General features: G+C 35.8%; 1 protein-coding gene across 1 annotated transcript in view; it reads left to right on the top strand.

The window, feature by feature from the left end:
• LOC123936948 (disintegrin and metalloproteinase domain-containing protein 5-like) overlaps positions 1 to 18500 on the top strand; it is a 160432-nt gene that overhangs the window by 107292 nt on the left and 34640 nt on the right. The window contains exon 14 of the mRNA XM_045997443.1: positions 12425 to 12620. Within this exon, the coding sequence (XP_045853399.1) occupies positions 12425 to 12620 (196 nt within the window). The remainder of the gene's footprint in view (positions 1 to 12424; positions 12621 to 18500) is intronic.

The raw sequence follows: 18500 nt of genomic DNA, 5'->3' as shown, positions 1-18500 counted from the left end.
AGGCAGGCAGAGAGAGAGAGAGAGAGGGAAGCAGGCTCCCTGCTGAGCAGAGAGCCCGATGTGGGACTCGATCCCAGGACCCCGAGATCATGACCTGAGCCGAAGGCAGCGGCTTAACCCACTGAGCCACCCAGGCACCCCACCAGGTATTATTTTCTAATACCATACCTCACATGAGGTCAAGAAATTAGATTAGTTTCTATTGTTGTTGTTAGCTACATTCTCTTCACTATCTTCTGGTAAAGTCTGCTCTTCCGTTGCAATTCAGTTATTGTTACAATCAGCCAATCTCTCTTTATTGAAAGTATTTAAAGAATTCCTGAGTAATTGCCCTGTACCCAGAAAATTAACTGGAATCCTAATGAAAAAAGAAACTCCTGAACAAAGTAAATGGCAGATATTCATAAGACTGGAGTAAGAATATGTTTTTATCTTTCAAATTTTCCCCCAAACTATATTGAGATATAATTGACATATAATATTGTGTAAGTTTAAGGTGTAAAATGTAATGATTTGATATAATTGTGAAATGATTACAATAAGGTTAGCACACTTTACATAGCAACATTTAATAAGAAAGTTTCAAGTATGCAATACATTATTAACTTTAGTCACCATGTTATACATTAGATCCCCAAACTGATATATTTTATAGCTGAAAATTCGTACCCTTGACCAACATTTTTTCATTTCTCCCACAGTTTTATTTCTTTCTTTCTGGTTTGGATGCCTTTTAATTATTTTTTCTTGCCTAATTTCTCTGGCTAGGACTTCTAATGTTAAATAGGAGTGGCAAGAATGGATAACTTTGTCTTGTTTTTGATCTGATAGGTAAAGATTTTAGCTTTTCCCTATTGAAAATTGTTAGTTTAGGCTTGTCATATGTAGCATTTACTATATTCCCAAACTGTTGAGAGATTTTGTCATGAAAGTGTGTTGGATTTTGTCACTTTAGAGGATTATATGAATTTTACCCCTATTTATATTAATGAGGTATATTACTTTTATTGATTCCTGTGTGTTGAATCATCCTTGCATCCCAGGAATAACTCTCACTTGATTATGGTACATGATACTTTTAATGTGCTGTTGAATTTGTTGTGTGTGTGTGTGTGTGTGTGTGTTTTAAGATTTCATTTATTTATTTGACAGAGATCACAAGTAGGCAGAAAGGCAGACAGAGACAGAGGGGGGAAGCAGTCTTCCTGCTGAGCAGAGAGCCTGATGCGGGGCTTGATCCCAGGACCCTGAGATCATGACCTGAGCCAAAGGCAGAGGCTTTAACCCACTGAGACACCCAGGTGCCCCTTTGTTGTGTATTTTGTTGAGAATGTTTGCATCTATATTCATCAGAGACATTGGCCTGTAATTTTCTTTTCTTGTTTCTTTCCTTATTTGTCTTTGGTATCAGGGTAAAACTGACATTATAAAATGAGTTTGGGAGTATTCCCTCCTTTTTAATTTTTGGAAGAATTGAGAAAGATTAACATTAATCCTTTAAATATTTCTTAGAATTCACCTGTGAACCATCTATTTCGGGTCCTTTCTTTGTTAGGAGGTTTGATAACAAATTCAGTCTCTTGTGTTTGATTTGTTCAAGTTTTCTATTTTTTTGTGATTCAGTCTTGATAGGCTTTCTTTTTCTAAGAATGTATCCATTTCTTCTAAAGTATTATGCAGTTTGTAGGTAGATAATTGTTATAGTAACCTCTTATGATACTTTGTATTTCTATGGTACCAATTTTAGTGTCTCCTCTTTCTTCCATAATTTTATTTTATTGCTTCCACTCACTCTTTCTTGGTTAGTCTAGCTAAAGATTTGCCATTTTATTTATCTTTTCAAACAGAACTCTTGGTTTAATTGATTTTTTTCCTCCTTTTGTCTCCTTGCTCTCTGTTTTATTTATTTCTGCTCTGATTTTTGTTATTTCTTTCCTTCCTAACTCTGGGCTTAGTTTGTTTTCCTTTTTTAATTCCTTTAGGGATAAAGTTAGGTTATTTGAGATTTTTAAAATATAGTCATTTATTGCTGTAAACTTACCTGTTAGAACTGCCTTTCCTATGTCCCTATGTTTTTATATGTTGTTTTTTTTTGTTTTTATTATTGTTTATTTTAAGATACTTCTCTGATTTCCTTTTTTTTCTTCATTGGTCCATTGGTTTTTAAGGAGTATGGTGTTGCATATTTTGTGAATTTTTCATTTTTTTCCCTGAGGTTTTTTTTAAATTTATTTATTATTTATTTATTTATTTTCAGCGTAACAGTATTCATTGTTTTTGCACCACACCCAGTGCTCCATGCAATACGTGCCCTCCCTATTACCCACTACCTGGTTCCCCAAACTCCCACCCCCTGCCCCTTCAAAATCCTCAGGTTGTTTTCAAAGTCCATAGTATCTCATGGTTCATCTCCCCTTCCACTTTCCCTCAATTCCCTTCTCCTCTCCATCTCCCCATGTCCTCCATGTTCTTTGTTATGCTACACAAATAAGTGAAACTATATATTTGACTCTCTCTGCTTGACTTATTTCACTCAGCATAATCTCTTCCAGTCCCGTCTATGTTGCTACAAAATTTGGGTATTCATCCTTTCTGATGGAGGCGTAATACTCCATTGTGTATATGGACCACATCTTCCTTATCCATTTGTCCGTTGAAGGGCATCGTGGTTCTTTCCACAGTTTGGTGACCATGGCCATTGCTGCTATAAACATTGGGGTACAGATGGCTCTTCTTTTCCCTATGTCTGTATCTTTGGGGTAAATACCCAGCAGTGCAATTGCAAGGTCATAGGAAAGCTCTATTTTTAATTTCTTGTGGAATCTCCACACTGTTCTCCAAAGTGGCTGCACCAACTTGCATTCCCACTAACAGTGTAAGAGGGTTCCCCTTTTTCCACATTCTCTCCATACATGTTGTTTCCTGTCTTGCTAATTTTGGCCATTCTAACTGGTGTAGGTGATATCTCAATGTGGTTTTAATTGGAATCTCCCTGATGGCTAGTGATGATGAACATTTTTTCATGTGTCTGATAGCCATTTGTATGTCGTCATTGGAGAAGTGTCTGTTCATATCTTCTGCCCATTTTTTGATATGATTATCTGTTTTGTGTGTGTTGAGTTTGAGAAGTTCTTTATAGATCCTGGATATCAACCTTTTGTCTGTACTGTCATTTGCAAATATCTTCTCCCATTCCGTGGGTTGCCTTTTTGTTTTGTTGACTGTTTCCTTTGCTGTGCAGAAGCTTTTGATCTTGATGAAGTCCCAAAAGTTCATTTTCGCTTTTGTTTCCTTTGCCTTTGGAGACATATCTTGAAAGAAGTTGCAGTGGCTGATATCAAAGAGGTTACTGCCTATGTTCTCCTCTAGGATTCTGATGGATTCCTGTCTCACGTTGAGGTCTTTTATCCATTTCGAGTTTATCTTTGTGTACGGTGTAAGAGAATGGTCGAGTTTCATTCTTCTACATATCGCTGTCCAGTTTTCCCAGCACCATTTATTGAAGAGACTGTCTTTTTTCCACTGTATATTTTTTCCTGTTTTGTCGAAGATTATTTGACCATAGAGTTGAGGGTCCATATCTGGGCTCTCCACTCTGTTCCACTGGTTATGTGTCTGTTTTTATGCCAGTACCACACTGTCTTGGTGATCACAGCTTTGTAGTAAAGCTTGAAATCAGGTAACGTGATGCCGCCAGTTTTGTTTTTGTTTTTCAACATTTCCTTAGCAATTCAGGGTCTCTTCTGATTCCATACAAATTTTAGGATTATTTGCTCCAGCTCTTTGAAAAATACTGGTGGAATTTTGATTGGAATGGCATTAAAAGTATAGATTGCTCTAGGCAGTATAGACATTTTAACAATGTTTATTCTTCCAATCCAAGAGCATGGAACAGTCTTCCATCTTTTTGTGTCTTCTTCAATTTCTTTCATGAGTGTTCTGTAGTTCCTTGAGTACAGATCCTTTACCTCTTTGGTTAGGTTTATTCCCAGGTATCTTATGGTTCTGGGTGCTATAGTAAATGGAATCGATTCTCCAATTTCCCTTTCTGTATTTTCACTGTTAGTGTATAAGAAAGCCACTGATTTCTGTACATTGACTTTGTATCCTGCCACATTACTGAATTGCTGTATGAGTTCTAGTAGTTTGGGGGTGGAGTCTTTGGGGTTTTCCATATTAAGAATCATGTCATCCGCGAAGAGAGAGAGTTTGACTTCTTCCTTGCCAATTTGGATACCTTTTATTTCTCTTTGTTGTCTGATTGCCGTTGCTAGGACTTCTAATACTATGCTGAACAAGAGTGGTGAGAGTGGGCATCCTTGTCGTGTTCCTGATCTCAATGGGAAGGCTGCAAGCTTTTTCCCATTGAGGATGATATTTGCTGTGGGTCTTTCATAGATAGATTTTTTGAAGTTTAGGAATGCTCCCTCTATCCCTCTACTTTGAGGCGTTTTAATCAGGAACGAATGCTGGATTTTGTCATATGCTTTTTCTGCATCAATTGAGAGGACCATGTGGTTCTTCTCTCTTCCCTTATTGATTTGTTCTATCACATTGATTGATTTGCGAATGTTGAACCATCTTTGTAAGCCAGGGATGAATCCCACCTGGTCATGGTGGATAATCTTTTGAATGTGCTGCTGGATCCTGTTTGCTAGGATCTTGTTGAGAATCTTAGCATCCATATTCATCAGTGATATTGGTCTGAAATTCTCATTTTTGGTAGGGTCTTTGCCTGGTTTGGGGATCAGGGTAATGCTGGCTTCATAAAATGAGTCTGGAAGTTTTCCTTCTGCTTCAATTTTTTGAATCACCTTCAGGAGAATTGGTGTTGTTTCTTCTTTGAATGTTTGGTAGAATTCTCCAGGGAATCCGTCAGGTCCTGGGCTCTTGTTTTTTGGGAGGTTTTTGATCACTGCCTCAATCTCTTTACTAGATATCGATCTATTCAGGTTGTCAATTTCTTCCTGGTTCAATTTTGGGAGTTTATAGTTTTCCAGGAAGGCATCCATTTCATCTAGGTTGCTGAGCTTATTGGCATATAACTGTTGGTAATAATTTCTGATGATTGTTTCTATTTCCTTGGTGTTAGTTGTGATCTCTCTGCCTTTTCATTCATAATTTTTTAAATTTGGGCTTTCTCTCTTGTCTTTTGGATTAGTGTGGCCAATGGCTTATTGATCTTATTGATTCTTTCAAAAAAACCAGCTTCTAGTTTCATTGATACATTCTACTGTATCTCTGGTTTCTACCTCATTGATCTATGCTCTAATCTTGATTATTTCCCTTCTTGCATGTGGACTTGGTTTGATTTGTTGTCGATTCTCCAGTTCTTTAAGGTGTAGAGACAGCTGGTGTATTCTGGATTTTTCAATTTTTTTGAGGGAAGCTTGGATGGCTATGTATTTCCCCCTTAGAACCACCTTTGCTGTATCCCATAGGTTTTGGACTGAAGTGTCTTCATTCTCATTGGTTTCCATGAATTGTTTAAGTTCATCTTTGATCTCCTGGTTGATCCAAGCATTCTTAAGCAAGGTGGTCTTTAGCTTCCAGGTGTTTGAGTTTCTTCCGAACTTTTCCTTGTGATTGAGCTCCAGTTTCAAAGCATTGTGATCTGAGAATATGCAGGGAATAATGTCAGTCTTTTGGTATCAGTTTTATACCATTGTGTATGGAAAAGATATTAGATATTATTTCAATTGCCTTAAATTTCACGACTTTCTTTGTGAACCAAGATATGTTTTATTCTGGAGAATGTTCCATGTGTGCTTGAGAAGAGTGTATATTTTGTTCCTGTTGGACATAAAATTCTATATATGTCTTTAAGGTCCATTTGGTCTGTAGTTTTATTCAGGCCTGCTATTTTCTCCCTAATTTTCTTTCTGATTGATCTATCCAATGTTATTAGTATTAATAGGGCACTGAAGTCCTTTAGTATTATTGAATTGCTTTTGAAGTTCAGGGAAGTCATATTATTTTTAATCCTTCACTTTGTTAATGTAATGCATCACATTTATTAAATTACATATGTTCAAACATCCTTGATTCTTAGTGATACATCTTAATTGATCATGATGTATGATCCTTTTAATGTGCTGTTGAAATTGGTTTGCTATTATTTTATTGAGAATTATTATATTTATGTTCATCAGGCCTGTTCTTCAGGTCAAAATTACATTAGCATATAGTTTTCTTTTCTTTTGGTATCTTGGTCTGACTCTGGTATTAGGATAATTCTGGCCTCATAAAATGAGTTTGGAAGTTTTTCTTCCTATGCAGTTTTTTTTGAAGAGACTGAAAAGGATTAGTATTAAGTACTCCTTAAGGGTTTGTTAGAATTCATCTGTGAAGCCATCTGATCCTGGATTTTCTATGCTGGGAGGTTTTTAACTGATAAGTGATTTGAACTCATTACTCATTATTGGTTTGTTCAGATTTTTCTATTTTTTTTCGTGATTTAATCTTGATAGGTCCTTTCTAGGAATTTATCCTTTCTAAGTTATATGATTTATTATAAAATATATACATAATTATATACATATATATATATAATTGTAGTCTCTTAGCATCTTTTGTGTTTCTGTGATATCTGTTGTAATGTCATCTCTTTCATTTATAATTTCTATGAGTCTTCTCTGTTTTTTCTTAGTTTAGTGAAAGGTTTATCAATTTTATCTTTACAAAATCAGTTCTCAGTTTCACTGACGTTTTCTATTGTTTTTCTCATCTCTATTTTATTTATTTCTGTTTAGACTTTATTTCTTCTCTTCTGGCAACTTTGAGTTTAGTTTGTTCTTTTTGTAGTTCCTTGAGATGTTAAGATCTTCCTTCTTTTTATTGTAGGTGTTTGTCACTATAAATGTTCCAGTCAGAATTGCTTTTAATGCCTTCCTTATCTTTTAAATTGTTATATTTCAATTTTTTACTTGTGTTGAGATTTTAAAAAAATTCTCTTTGATTTTTATTTGATACATTGTTTGGGAATGTGTTTAATTTTCACATATTTGTATGAATTTTTAAGTTTTTTCTACTGTTGATTTCTAGTTTAACATCATTGTGATTAGAAAAAATTCTTGATATAATTTGAGTTTTTTTAAATTTTTAAGGCTTATTTTTGGGGGGCCTAACCTGTGATATACCTTTGAGAATGTTCATTGTTCACTTAAGGAGAATTTGTATTCTGCTGCTGTTGGATGGAACATGCATGTGTTTATTAGGTTCATTAGGTCTATAACTTTGTTCAAGCTCACTGTTCTGGTATAGATTTTTCTTTTTGGGTGACCTATCCAATACTGAAATTAAAGTGATGAAGCCTACCCACAGTCTTTAGTTCTGTCAATATTTGTATATATTTAGGTATTCTGATGTTGGGTGCATATATATTTGTAACTGTTATATCCTCTAAATAACTTGACTTTTTTATCATTATATAATACCTTTCCATGTCTCTAGTGACCACTTTTTAAAAAAGAAGATTTTATTTATTTACTTAGCAGAGAGAGATATACAGCAAGAGAAAGAACACAAGCAGGGGAAGTGGGAAAGGGAGAAGCAAGCTTCCCACTGAGCAGGGAGCCTAATGCAAGGCTTGATCCTAGGACCCTGAAGTCTGTTTTGTATGACAGAAATGTAGTCCTCCCTGCTCTGTATGATTGCCATTTTCATGAGCTATTTTTTTCTATCTCTTCACTTTCAGTTTGGTTGTCCTAAAGACTTAAGTGGGTCTCTTGTAGGTAGCATATAGTTTGATCTCATTTTTAATTAATCCACTTAGTCTTTGTCTTTTTATTTATTTTTATTTTTTTAAAAGATTTTTATTTATTTATTTGTCAGAGAGAGAGAGAGAGCAAGAGCGAGCACAGACAGACAGAGTGGCAGGCAGAGACAGAGAGAGAAGCAGGCTCCCTGCGGAGCACGGAGCCCGATGTGGGACTCGATCCTAGGACGCTGGGATCATGACCTGAGCCAAAGGCAGCCGCTTAACCAACTGAGCCACCCAGGCGTCCCTCTTTGTCTTTTTATTATGATTCATTTACTTTCCAAGTAATTATAGATAAAGGAGGATTTGCTATTGCCATATTATTAATTGTTTTCTGTTTGTTTTGTTGTTCTTTTATCCTATTTTTTCCTCTTTTAGTGTCTTACTTTGTGATTTGGTAATTTTTATGTGGTGGTATGCTTTGATTAATTTTTCTTTATATTTTGTATATTCACTACAGGTGTTTTTGTATGTGTGTGTGTGATTACCACAAGGCTACACAAGACATTTTATAGTTATAACAGTAGTGATGATGAACTCCCTTAGATTTATTTATCTGAGAAAATCTTATCTCTTTTTTTTTACTGAGTTATAGCTTTATTGACTATAGTATTCTTTTTTTAAATTTTATTTATTTATTTTGATAGAGAGAGATCACAAGTAGGCAGAGAGGCAGGCAGAGAGAGAAGGGGAGGCAGGCTCCCCACTGAGCAGAGCCCGATGTGGGGCCCAATCCCGGGACTCTGAGACCATGACTTGAGCTAAAGGCAGAAGCTTTAACCCACTGAGCCACCCAAGCGCCCCTATTGCCTATAGTATTCTTTTAAAGATTTATTTCATTATTTTAGAGAGAAAGTATGCACATGTGTGTGTCTATGTGGTGGGGAAGGGGCAGAGGGAGAGGGTGAGAGAGAGAATCTCAAGCAGATTCCCTGCGAGCTTGGAGCCTGATACAGGGCTCCATCTCATGACCCTTGAGATCATGACCTGAACTGAAATCAAGAGTTGGACGCTTAAAAATAATATGACTCTTCTAGTGAAGAGTTCTTTTGGCCTTATGTACATTTTCCTCTCTAGATTTGGCAAATTGTCATTATTTCTTTAAATAAACTTTCTGCCCATTTATCTTTCACTTTTTCTGGGACTCGCATAGCACATACGGTGTTTCTTTTGATGTGTCCTCTAAGTACCATAAGCTTTCTTTAATCTTTTTTTTCCCATCTTAACTGGATTATTTTAAATGATTGCCCTTAACTTTACTATTTCTTCTGCTTGATCAACTGTGCCCTTGAAGTTTTTAAATGGAATTTTTCAGTTCCGTTATTGTTTTCTTCAGATCTAGAATTTCTGTTCGGTTCTCTCTTACTTTAAAAAATAATTTCTTTGTGAAACTCATTTTGTTCATGTATCATTTTCCTGATTTTGTTTGTCTATCTCTGCTCTCGTATCTGAGGATAAGGTGATTATTTTTAATTTATTTGTCAGGCATTTTGTACATTTCCATTTCTTTTATCTGTCTTCCACAAGAGCTCTGTTTTACTCCTTTGTTGGCATCATGTTTCCTTGATTCCTAATGTTTCTTGAAGACTTGCATTGCTGCCTTCACATTTGAAGAAGTAGCCATCTCTTCCAATGTTTACTAACTGGCCTTGGTAGAGAAAGAAGCCAGAGACTGGTCAGCCCAGCTGGAGGTTTGGGGGGGGGGGTCTCTCAGACTTTTTTTATGGGTGTGGTTGTTCCACTCCTCTTCTGGGGTTGTTCCACACCTCATGAGGGATGGTGTGTGGCAGAGATTAGGATTGCACACCAACTCTTCATCCCAGAAAGCCAGTCTGGCTATGGAGAGCCTCTCATAAATTTTCCCTGATGCAGTGCCCTAAAGTGTTCAAGGTTGTGCAATTCAGCAGAATCAAGCCAGGTGTTGATATCCGTGTTGTCTATAGGATTGTGCCCATTTGTTGGAGGCTCATGTGTGCCATCTGCTGGGGAATTTGGGGTTCTGGCTACAGGGGGTGAATGTGGAGAATGGGGTATTGGCTGGCTATTTGTGGGTGTCCTCAGGTGAGGCATCTTATTGTTTTATGGGTGAGACTCTTGCTGAAGTCTGTAAGGCAGTTAATTGGACATGTGGCTCATTATTGTGATCTGCGCACTGGTTTCTATCAACCCCCATCTCTTTTCCCTATTCCTAGGTGTCCCCAGACTATTTAAGTATGCTAAGTCTCTCAGTGTTCTGAATGGAGTAAGATAAAACTAGTCTCTTCCACAGTGTTTTGCAAGGCTGGGGAAACTGTGTTCTCATCCCTTTTATTTTCTCTGTCGGAGAAGTCACCAGCCAAAACAGCCTCTCTTGGCATCGAGCTGTGCTACCTTAATGTGGGTAAAGTGAAACTGTTCTTACCATCTTCCAATGCATCTACTCTCATATTTTTTGCTTCACCTGGGGACTGGAACCTTTCAGCCAGATTATCTCATTCATGGTAGTTGTTAAAATAGGCATTTCTATGTGGTTATGCAGCCAGGAATCTCTGATTCTGACATTTGCTGGTGTCACTCTCCTCTTCTTTTCCATTACTAGGCACAATTTAGTCATAGTTATTCATATGAAGTGTAACTTTAAAAAAATTAAACAACATATCAAACACAAGCAGTATAACAGATTACCGAATTGCCCATCATTGCTGCACCAAAAAGGAATAACTTAAACAAGATTCATGTATCAACAGAGATATGTAAACAACTGCTGTTGCAAATGGAGTAGTAGTAATGATTCTCACTAGTCCTTGGGCCTGGTTATCAAAATGGAATTGTCCCAAACTATGAGCTGTCTGATATACATAGTACTCTCTTTACTATGCAGTCAAGGCTGGTGTGGTGGTCAGAGGCATTAACTTAACCTACCCATTCCTCATTTAGTTGTGTAAAGGGACATAGTCCTGACAATGAATTGCACCTTACATGTAGAGACTGACAGTCTTGGGAAGAATAAAAATGAATTACAAATAAAATTTAAAAAGCCCAAAAAGATTTTAGGAGAAAACACTCAGAAAAGAGAGTCACCCATTTTTAAGCTTTAGGGCCATTTTGGAATTAGGGAACCAAGTAGAGAAACATGAACACCTCTTAATAGAGAAACAAGTAAGATTATATAACTTGGTTCAAAGAACATTTGAGGAACAAGATATTTATAAATATTGAAAAAAAAGTTGGGTGAAAGAATCCAATCTGAAAAGATTACATACTCTATGGTACCAAATATATGACATTCTGGAAAAGGACTGAAAAAGGTTAGTGGTTGCCAGGAACTAAAGGGGAGATGAATAAGCAGAGCATGAAGGATTTTTAGGGCAGTGAAAATACTCAGCACGATACCATTACAATAGATACATGTCATTAAATATATGTTTAAGCCCATAAAATGCATAACAATGAGAAAGAACTTTCTTGTAAATGATGGACTTTGACTGTTTATGATGTGTCATGTTGTAACAAATGTACCACTCCAGGTGGAGATATTGATAAGAGGAGGTTTTGTATGTGCGGTGCAAGGGTTTTATGGGAAATCTCTGTATTACCCCTCATATTTTCTGTGACCATTAAACTGCTATAAAAAATAGACAAAACAATAGAAGAAATTATAATGAATGTAATATTTGCCATTTACACATATTTATAAAAGGAAGCATATTTTAAAGAAACTGGTATCAATACCTTTTCATTATACTTACATGTATTTTCCTTTAGAAATAATTTTGATCATTGGTTTTGATTTGAATGTTAACTACATAAGCTTGGGTGACTCAAGTATTATGTTTTGTTTTCCCACCCATCACTTGAAGAATTTGTGTTAGAATTGTTATATATAGAAAATACTTGTTGACAGCATGGAAAAATATAAAGAGAAAACCCATTTTCAGGGGTGGTGAATATTACAGAAGCTGGGCTTCTAGGACCTTTGAAAGCTAGAACAAATTTAACTTAGTTTGCATAGGATAGTGTTGATAGCCAGGAGGAATTGGGGCTTAGGTTGAGGAAAAGGGCTTGCAGTAATGCTATTTGGAAGTTTATTGGAAAGATGGTATATACAGAAAGCAAATCCTGGAAGGACTTGGCTAGACTAAGTGCTGAAGAGATCAGAGATGTATTATGGGGAAAGCTATTTTTTTAATAGTTGTTTGCAACATGATATGTGAAATAAACCTTATCCTGTGTGTCCTTAAATTACCTTACAAACTTTTTTCTGAATGTTTATGACGTATACTTATTATTTTGTAATGGTTGCTGGTTTCTGCTTGAAGGGACAGCATGGGAGAAACGAGAGGCTGTCCACATGAGCATAGCCATGATGGGTTGCAAGTAATTTTTTTTTTTTTTTTGCTTAGGTTTAGTTTTTGTCTTTCTTTTTTTTCCAATAATTATGGTAGTCTATTTGAATTTCTCAATTCTCTAACAAGCACTATGCATTCTTTTATCCACAGTAAATTTAATAATTTAAATTAAATTTAATTATTTAAATTTCTATGCAATGCTTAAGTAGTTATTAAGACTTAATTTTCTCCTTGCCTTTAGCAATTTAAAAAAAATGAAAAATTAAAGCCTGAAGGGAAAGAAAATTTGAGTATCATTGGTGCATAATCTTTTCTTATGTTCCTTTTTCCCTTCTAGCTAAAACCAATTGGTATACAGTGTAGGAAGTCTTTGGACGAATGCGATTTCCCTGAGTATTGCAATGGGGTTTCCTCACACTGTGTGCCTGACACTTACGCACGTGATGGACAAAGTTGTGATTCAGGTGAAGCCTACTGTTTTGGAGGACGCTGTCGGATACATAACAAACAGTGTAAAGATTTGATTGGAGGAGGTAAGGACCAAAACTTTATTCTTAGTTCCTAAATTCTGATTATACTACGCTTCATTATTCAATTCTATAGGACAAAACGTAAATATAATTTGTTAAGGAGTAAAGTCTTGTCCCTTAGTGTTAAAGGAAATAAAATTTTCTTGATTCTGAAAAAAACCTTAATTTATATGGATTCTTGTTTGTAAAGGAAGAAACCTCAAGTGGAAATGCAACTTCTCAGATTATATAGAATTGGTGGTGCTGGTGTTTAGTTTAGGCTTAAATGAAACAAAGTTTTTACTAGAACAAAGCAGGACTAATAACTAATTGTGTGGATTTCAAGTGTGGGTCTGTTCGAAGGGGCTTGCTCATGAATGAGTATTTCAGTTTATGACAGGTGTAGTTCAGTTTGATACCTTCCTATAAATGTGTAGATCATTAGCTTCACTGAAATATACAATTTTCTTAACATACAGTTCATGTTCTTTGAGAGAGCAAAATGTTTTATTCTCAGTCCTCCCTTAAGGCCTTCCTGTGCCAGGTCATAGATATTGTGTACCTACCTAAGTATTATGCAAATTTATATGAATGACAGGAGTTTAAGGAAGAGATGAGGTAGAGGTTTTAGTGATATTATAATTTTGTTCTGCTTTTCTATCAGAATCATATTTATGTTGTCTAGCAAGCAATGGTGACATTAATATTTAAAACATAATTGAGATACAAGCAAATGGCCAGTAAAATTAGGAGAAACAGAAAATTACTTCAGATCCATGATTTAGTGTTTTCCCTAAGTAAAATAGGGAAACTAAATTGCAGTGCTAGTCAGATAAATGTAGATCCATATAGTGGGATGTCAACTAGGTATACCCCAAGTTATTTATCTTGTTTAATGTTTCTTTAGTATTAGCAGTAATTTTGAGTGATTTAAAGCTGTCTGTGAGAACTATAGGTATTTAAGTACAATCATCTTCTCCCAAAGTATTAAAAATTTGTTGGAGATAAGTATAACATCTAAAGCATCTTGATTTTGAAGAAATGTCTCTCCAGTCCTAGTGACTACTTGTGTTAATGCATTTAGGAAATGATAAGTCTGGGCCTATCAATTAGCTTTTGTATTTATTTTTGAAAAACAATCAGATTTTGTGAGCCTCCTACAGAGCTTGGGGGCAAAAGGAAATTGAAAACTTTGGAGTTGAACATTTTTCCTCAACCATAACTGTATTTCAATCCAAATGAACTAAAATTCTTTGACTAGGTCATCTGTGATCTGCCATGGACACTGGTTAACCAGAATGTTCTTGAGTAGGGCTTAATAGAATTCTGAAGAAGTCATTAGCTTTCCAAGATAAGAATGATACATGATTTATATGTAACAGTCAATAAAATCTTATTCACAAACCTAACACAAATCATTATGTGCCACTAAATTATTAGTTTCTGGCCAAAATATGCTTATAGGGTAAAATGTGTCCTTTTTTAAGTTCCTTAGGAAATTTTGTTTTTGTAGGTTTTGTTTTGTAGCTCCTGTGGTAGTCTCTTCCGTGTTATTTCTACACATGCAGAAACTTAGCATTTAGATATAATATAAAATGATGTTAAAGTTTTAGCATCGTTAGTTTGTGGTGATGTTTATCCTTTAAAAGGTGGGAGGTCTCATTAGTTGTAAAGTCACATACATTATTAGGGATATTTGTCACCAAATTAAGTTGGGTACACCTAGAGGAATGTGGGTACAAACCCAACAGTCACATCAGGGTTTCTCAATGGCAAGAGTATTGATATTTTAGGCCAGATAAATCTTTGTTGTGAGAGGTGGGAATAAGGAAAATTGTTCTGTCCATTGCAGTACATTTAGCAGAATTCATGACCGTTGCTTACTAGACACAATGCCTGCAGACCTTTTTGGTTTTTACAACTGGGGCAGAATTGTTACTGGCTTCCAGAAAGTAAAAGTCAGGCATTCTACTAAACATTCTACAATACACAGAACAGTTCCTAACACAGAGTTATCTAGCTCCCCACAAGGGGCCATCTTATTAATTGCTTTCTGGATGTTTTGTAGTTTCATTGGAAGAACCTATTTATGAATCATGTATCTGATAAGAAATTAATATCCAGAATATATAGAAACTCCTAAAACTCAATAACAAAAAACAAGTAGTTCAATTCAAAAATGGGCAAAGAATTTGAATAAGTATTTCTCCAAAAACCTATCTCTCAACATTACTATTCAGTAGGGAAGTGTAAATCAAAATCAGAGTTTCACACTCCTTAGGATGGCTACCCAAAAAACCCACATAAAACTCCACCCAAAAGATGGGTGAGTATGTAGACGAATCGGAATCCTTGTACACTGTTGGTGGGGATGATATAAGCTGCTGTGAAAAATAGGTGATTATTCCTCTAAAATTAGAAATAGAATTACTATTTAACCCAACTGTCCTATTTATGAGACTATAACCAAAAGAATTGAAAGCACTGTCTGGAAGAGATATTTGTACACCCATGTTCATAGCAGCATTATTGAGAATAGCTAAAATTTGGAAGTAACCCGTGTCCATCAATAGATGTATGGAAAAAGAAAAATGTGGTATATACAAACAGTGGAATTTTATTCTGCATTTAAAAAGATAGAAATTTTGCAATATTCTATAACATGGATGAATCTTGAGGACAATTTTGCTAAGTGAAATAGCCAGTCACAAAAACACAAATACTCTATGATTCTATTGATCTGATAGTCAAAGTCATAGATATAAAAATATAATGGTATTTTCCAGGGACTTAGGAGGAGAAGGAATGGAGAGTTATTGTTTAATAAGTATAGTGTTTCAGTTTTATGAGATGAAAAGTTATGAATGGATGGTAGTGATGGCTACACAACATGAATGTATTTAATACCATTAAACTGTACACTTAAAAATAGTTAAGATGGCAAACTTTATTTTGTGTGTATTTTAACACAATAAAATTTGTGGAAAGAAAAAAAATTCATTTTATATGTAGACATTATCTTATCTATTTTTAATATTATTTAAAATAACTCAGCTAAAAAGCCTTTTTAAAAAAAGATTTTATTTTTATTTGAGGGAGAGAGTGAGAGAAAGCATGAGCCAGGGGAAGGGCAGAGGAGAGGGACAAGCAGACTCCCTGCTGAGCAGGGAACCCTACATGGAGCTTGATCCCAGAACCCTGAGATCATGACCTGAGCTGAAGTCAGACACAGCCTACTGAGCCACCTAGGCAACCCAGCTAAAAGTTTTTTAAAGCTTTGTTGCAGTATTTCCTTACTCTGAAGCCCGTTAGCTCTTTTAACATCATGTTTTATGTATTTACATCTAAATCTTTAATATCTTAAAGATTGGGAACCATTTTTCTCAAACTTCTGTTCTTCCTTGAGTATCTAAAATTGACCTGGTATATAATAAATATATGTGGATTTTTTATTAGAAGGGAGGCACAAAAAAGAGGGATTCCTTATGCCACCACAGTGCTGGCAATACTATCTTTAGCATTTTGTGGAAGGGAGGTCTAGTGGTCATGAACTCATTTAACTTTAGTCTGGAACAATTTTATCTCCCTTTAATTTCTGAAGGGCAGTTTTACCTGGTAGAGTATTCTTCGTTGGCGGCTTTTTCTTTCAGTGCTTTGAGTATCATCCTCTTGCCTTCTGGACTGTAAGATTTCTGCTGAAAAATTCCCTCATAGCCTTATGGGGGTTCCATTGTACGTAAGAACTCACTTTTTTCCCTACTGTCAAATTCTCTCCTTGTCTTCGAATTTTTACAATTTTATTATAATGTGTCTTGTTATGGATTTCTCTGGGCCCATGAGGTTCTTTGGTCTTTCTCCATCTGGATATCCATTTCCTTCTTCTAACTGGGAAGTTCTGTAACCATTATTTCTTTGAAAATGCTTCCTGATTCTTTCCTTCTCTACTCCTCTCCTGAACTCTCATAATGGATATATTAGTGCCACTGATGGTGCCCCATAAGTCCCTTAAGTCACTCTCATTCTTTATCTTGTTTGCTGTTCTTAATATTTTCCAGTAACCTCTTTTCGTGTTCACCGATCATTCCTTTGCTTGATCTAATCTGTTATTGAACCCCTCTAGTGCATTTTTCAGTTATTGGTGTGTTGTCAGCTTCATGATTTCTGTTTGGTACTTGGGGCTCTGGATGAATGGATCAAGTCTTTGCATCCCAAGGGGGAAGCTGAGAGCTGGGATTATTTATCCACTCACTTGGTGGTGAGTGGAAGGAGTACCACTGATGACTACTAGCTCAAGCTGCCATCCCTATAGTGCCTGGACATCCAAACATCATCAGAGCTACCAGAACTGGAAATATAGATTCCAGGTCTTTGGGTAGCCCCCTTGAAAATGTACCCATATTGGACCTCCAAGCAAATCCTTCTTTCCTGGGTGAAGCAGAAAGCTAGATGGTCTCTTCCTGCTTGTAAGGTTGCACTGTGGTAAGTTTGCTGATGAGATGGTGTCTTGAATCTGCCTACTGGCTTTGGTGAGTCTGGTTTTGCATTCTCCCAGAATAAGGAATTCTTTCATTTAATTTAGAGTTCATCACAAAACTAATCCATGAATTGAAGCTGAATCAGTGAATTTGTGAGTGTGAAGGAGAGTCCAGGGCTTCCTGCACTGCCATGTTGCTTGTGTCTTTTTCTCTCTGGTACATCTTTTCCCTCTAACATTATTAGGATATAATTGACATAAAATACTGTGTAAGTTTAAGGCATGCAACATGTTGATTTGATACATTCATATATTGCAAAATGATTAGCAAATGGCATTGGTCAAACCTCCATTCTGCCATATAATTGCCCTTTCTTTTTTGTGGTGAGAATTTTTAAGATTTATTTTCTCAGCAACTCTCAAGTATATAATATGGTATTTATTAGCTATAACCAACATATTGTACATTAGATCTCCAGAATGTATTACTATTATAAATGGAAGTTTGTACCCTTGACTAACATTTCACTATTTTTACTACACAAAGCCCCAAACTTCTCCCTGTTTCTCTGTTTGGCTTTTTAGATTCCACATATATTTATATCATATAAGATTTATTTTTCTCTGTCTGATATATTTCATTTAGCATAATGCCTTAAAGGTTTATCTAGATTGTCTCAGATGGCAGGAATTTCTGGTTTTCATGGTTGAATAATATATATCACATTTTATCACATTATATAACATTGAATAAGATATACCATATTTTCTTTTATTCCTTAATGGACACTTAGATTATTTACATATTTTGGCAATTGTGAATAAGGCTGCAATGCACATAGGAGTGGACATACCTTTTTGAGATCATGATTCCAAATCCTTTGGGTAAATACCCAGAAGTGGAATTGCTGGATCATATGATAGTTCTATTTTTAAGATTTTGAAGAACTTCCATACTGTTTTCAATAGTGGCTGAACCAATTTACATTCCTAACTGTATACAAGGGTTCCTTTCTCTTGATTTTGACTCAGGTCCTGCTCTCAGGATTCTGGGATTGAGCCTTTGCCAGTACCATGCTATCTTGGTGATCAAAAATTTGTAGTAAAGCTTGAAATCAGGCAACGTGATGCCCCCAGGTTTGTTTTTCTTTTTCAACATATCCTTAGCAATTCAGGGTATTTTCTGGTTCCATACAAATTTTAGGATTGTTTGTTCCACCTCTTTGAAAATTGCTGGTGGAATTTTGATCAGAATGGCATTGAAAGTATAGGTTGCTCTGGGCAGTATAGACATTTTAACAATGTTTTTTCTTCTGATCCATGAGCATGGAATGGTTTTCTATCTTCTTGTGCCTTCGGTTCCTTTCATGGGTGTTCTGTAGTTCCTCGAGTAAAGATCCTTTACCTCTTTGGTTAGGTTTATTCCTAGG

The sequence above is a fragment of the Meles meles genome, chromosome 2, assembly GCF_922984935.1.
Source record: "Meles meles chromosome 2, mMelMel3.1 paternal haplotype, whole genome shotgun sequence".
NCBI lineage: Eukaryota > Metazoa > Chordata > Mammalia > Carnivora > Mustelidae > Meles > Meles meles.
The sequence above is the reverse complement of the archived record's forward strand: the minus strand, read 5'-3'. Positions and strand labels throughout refer to the sequence as shown.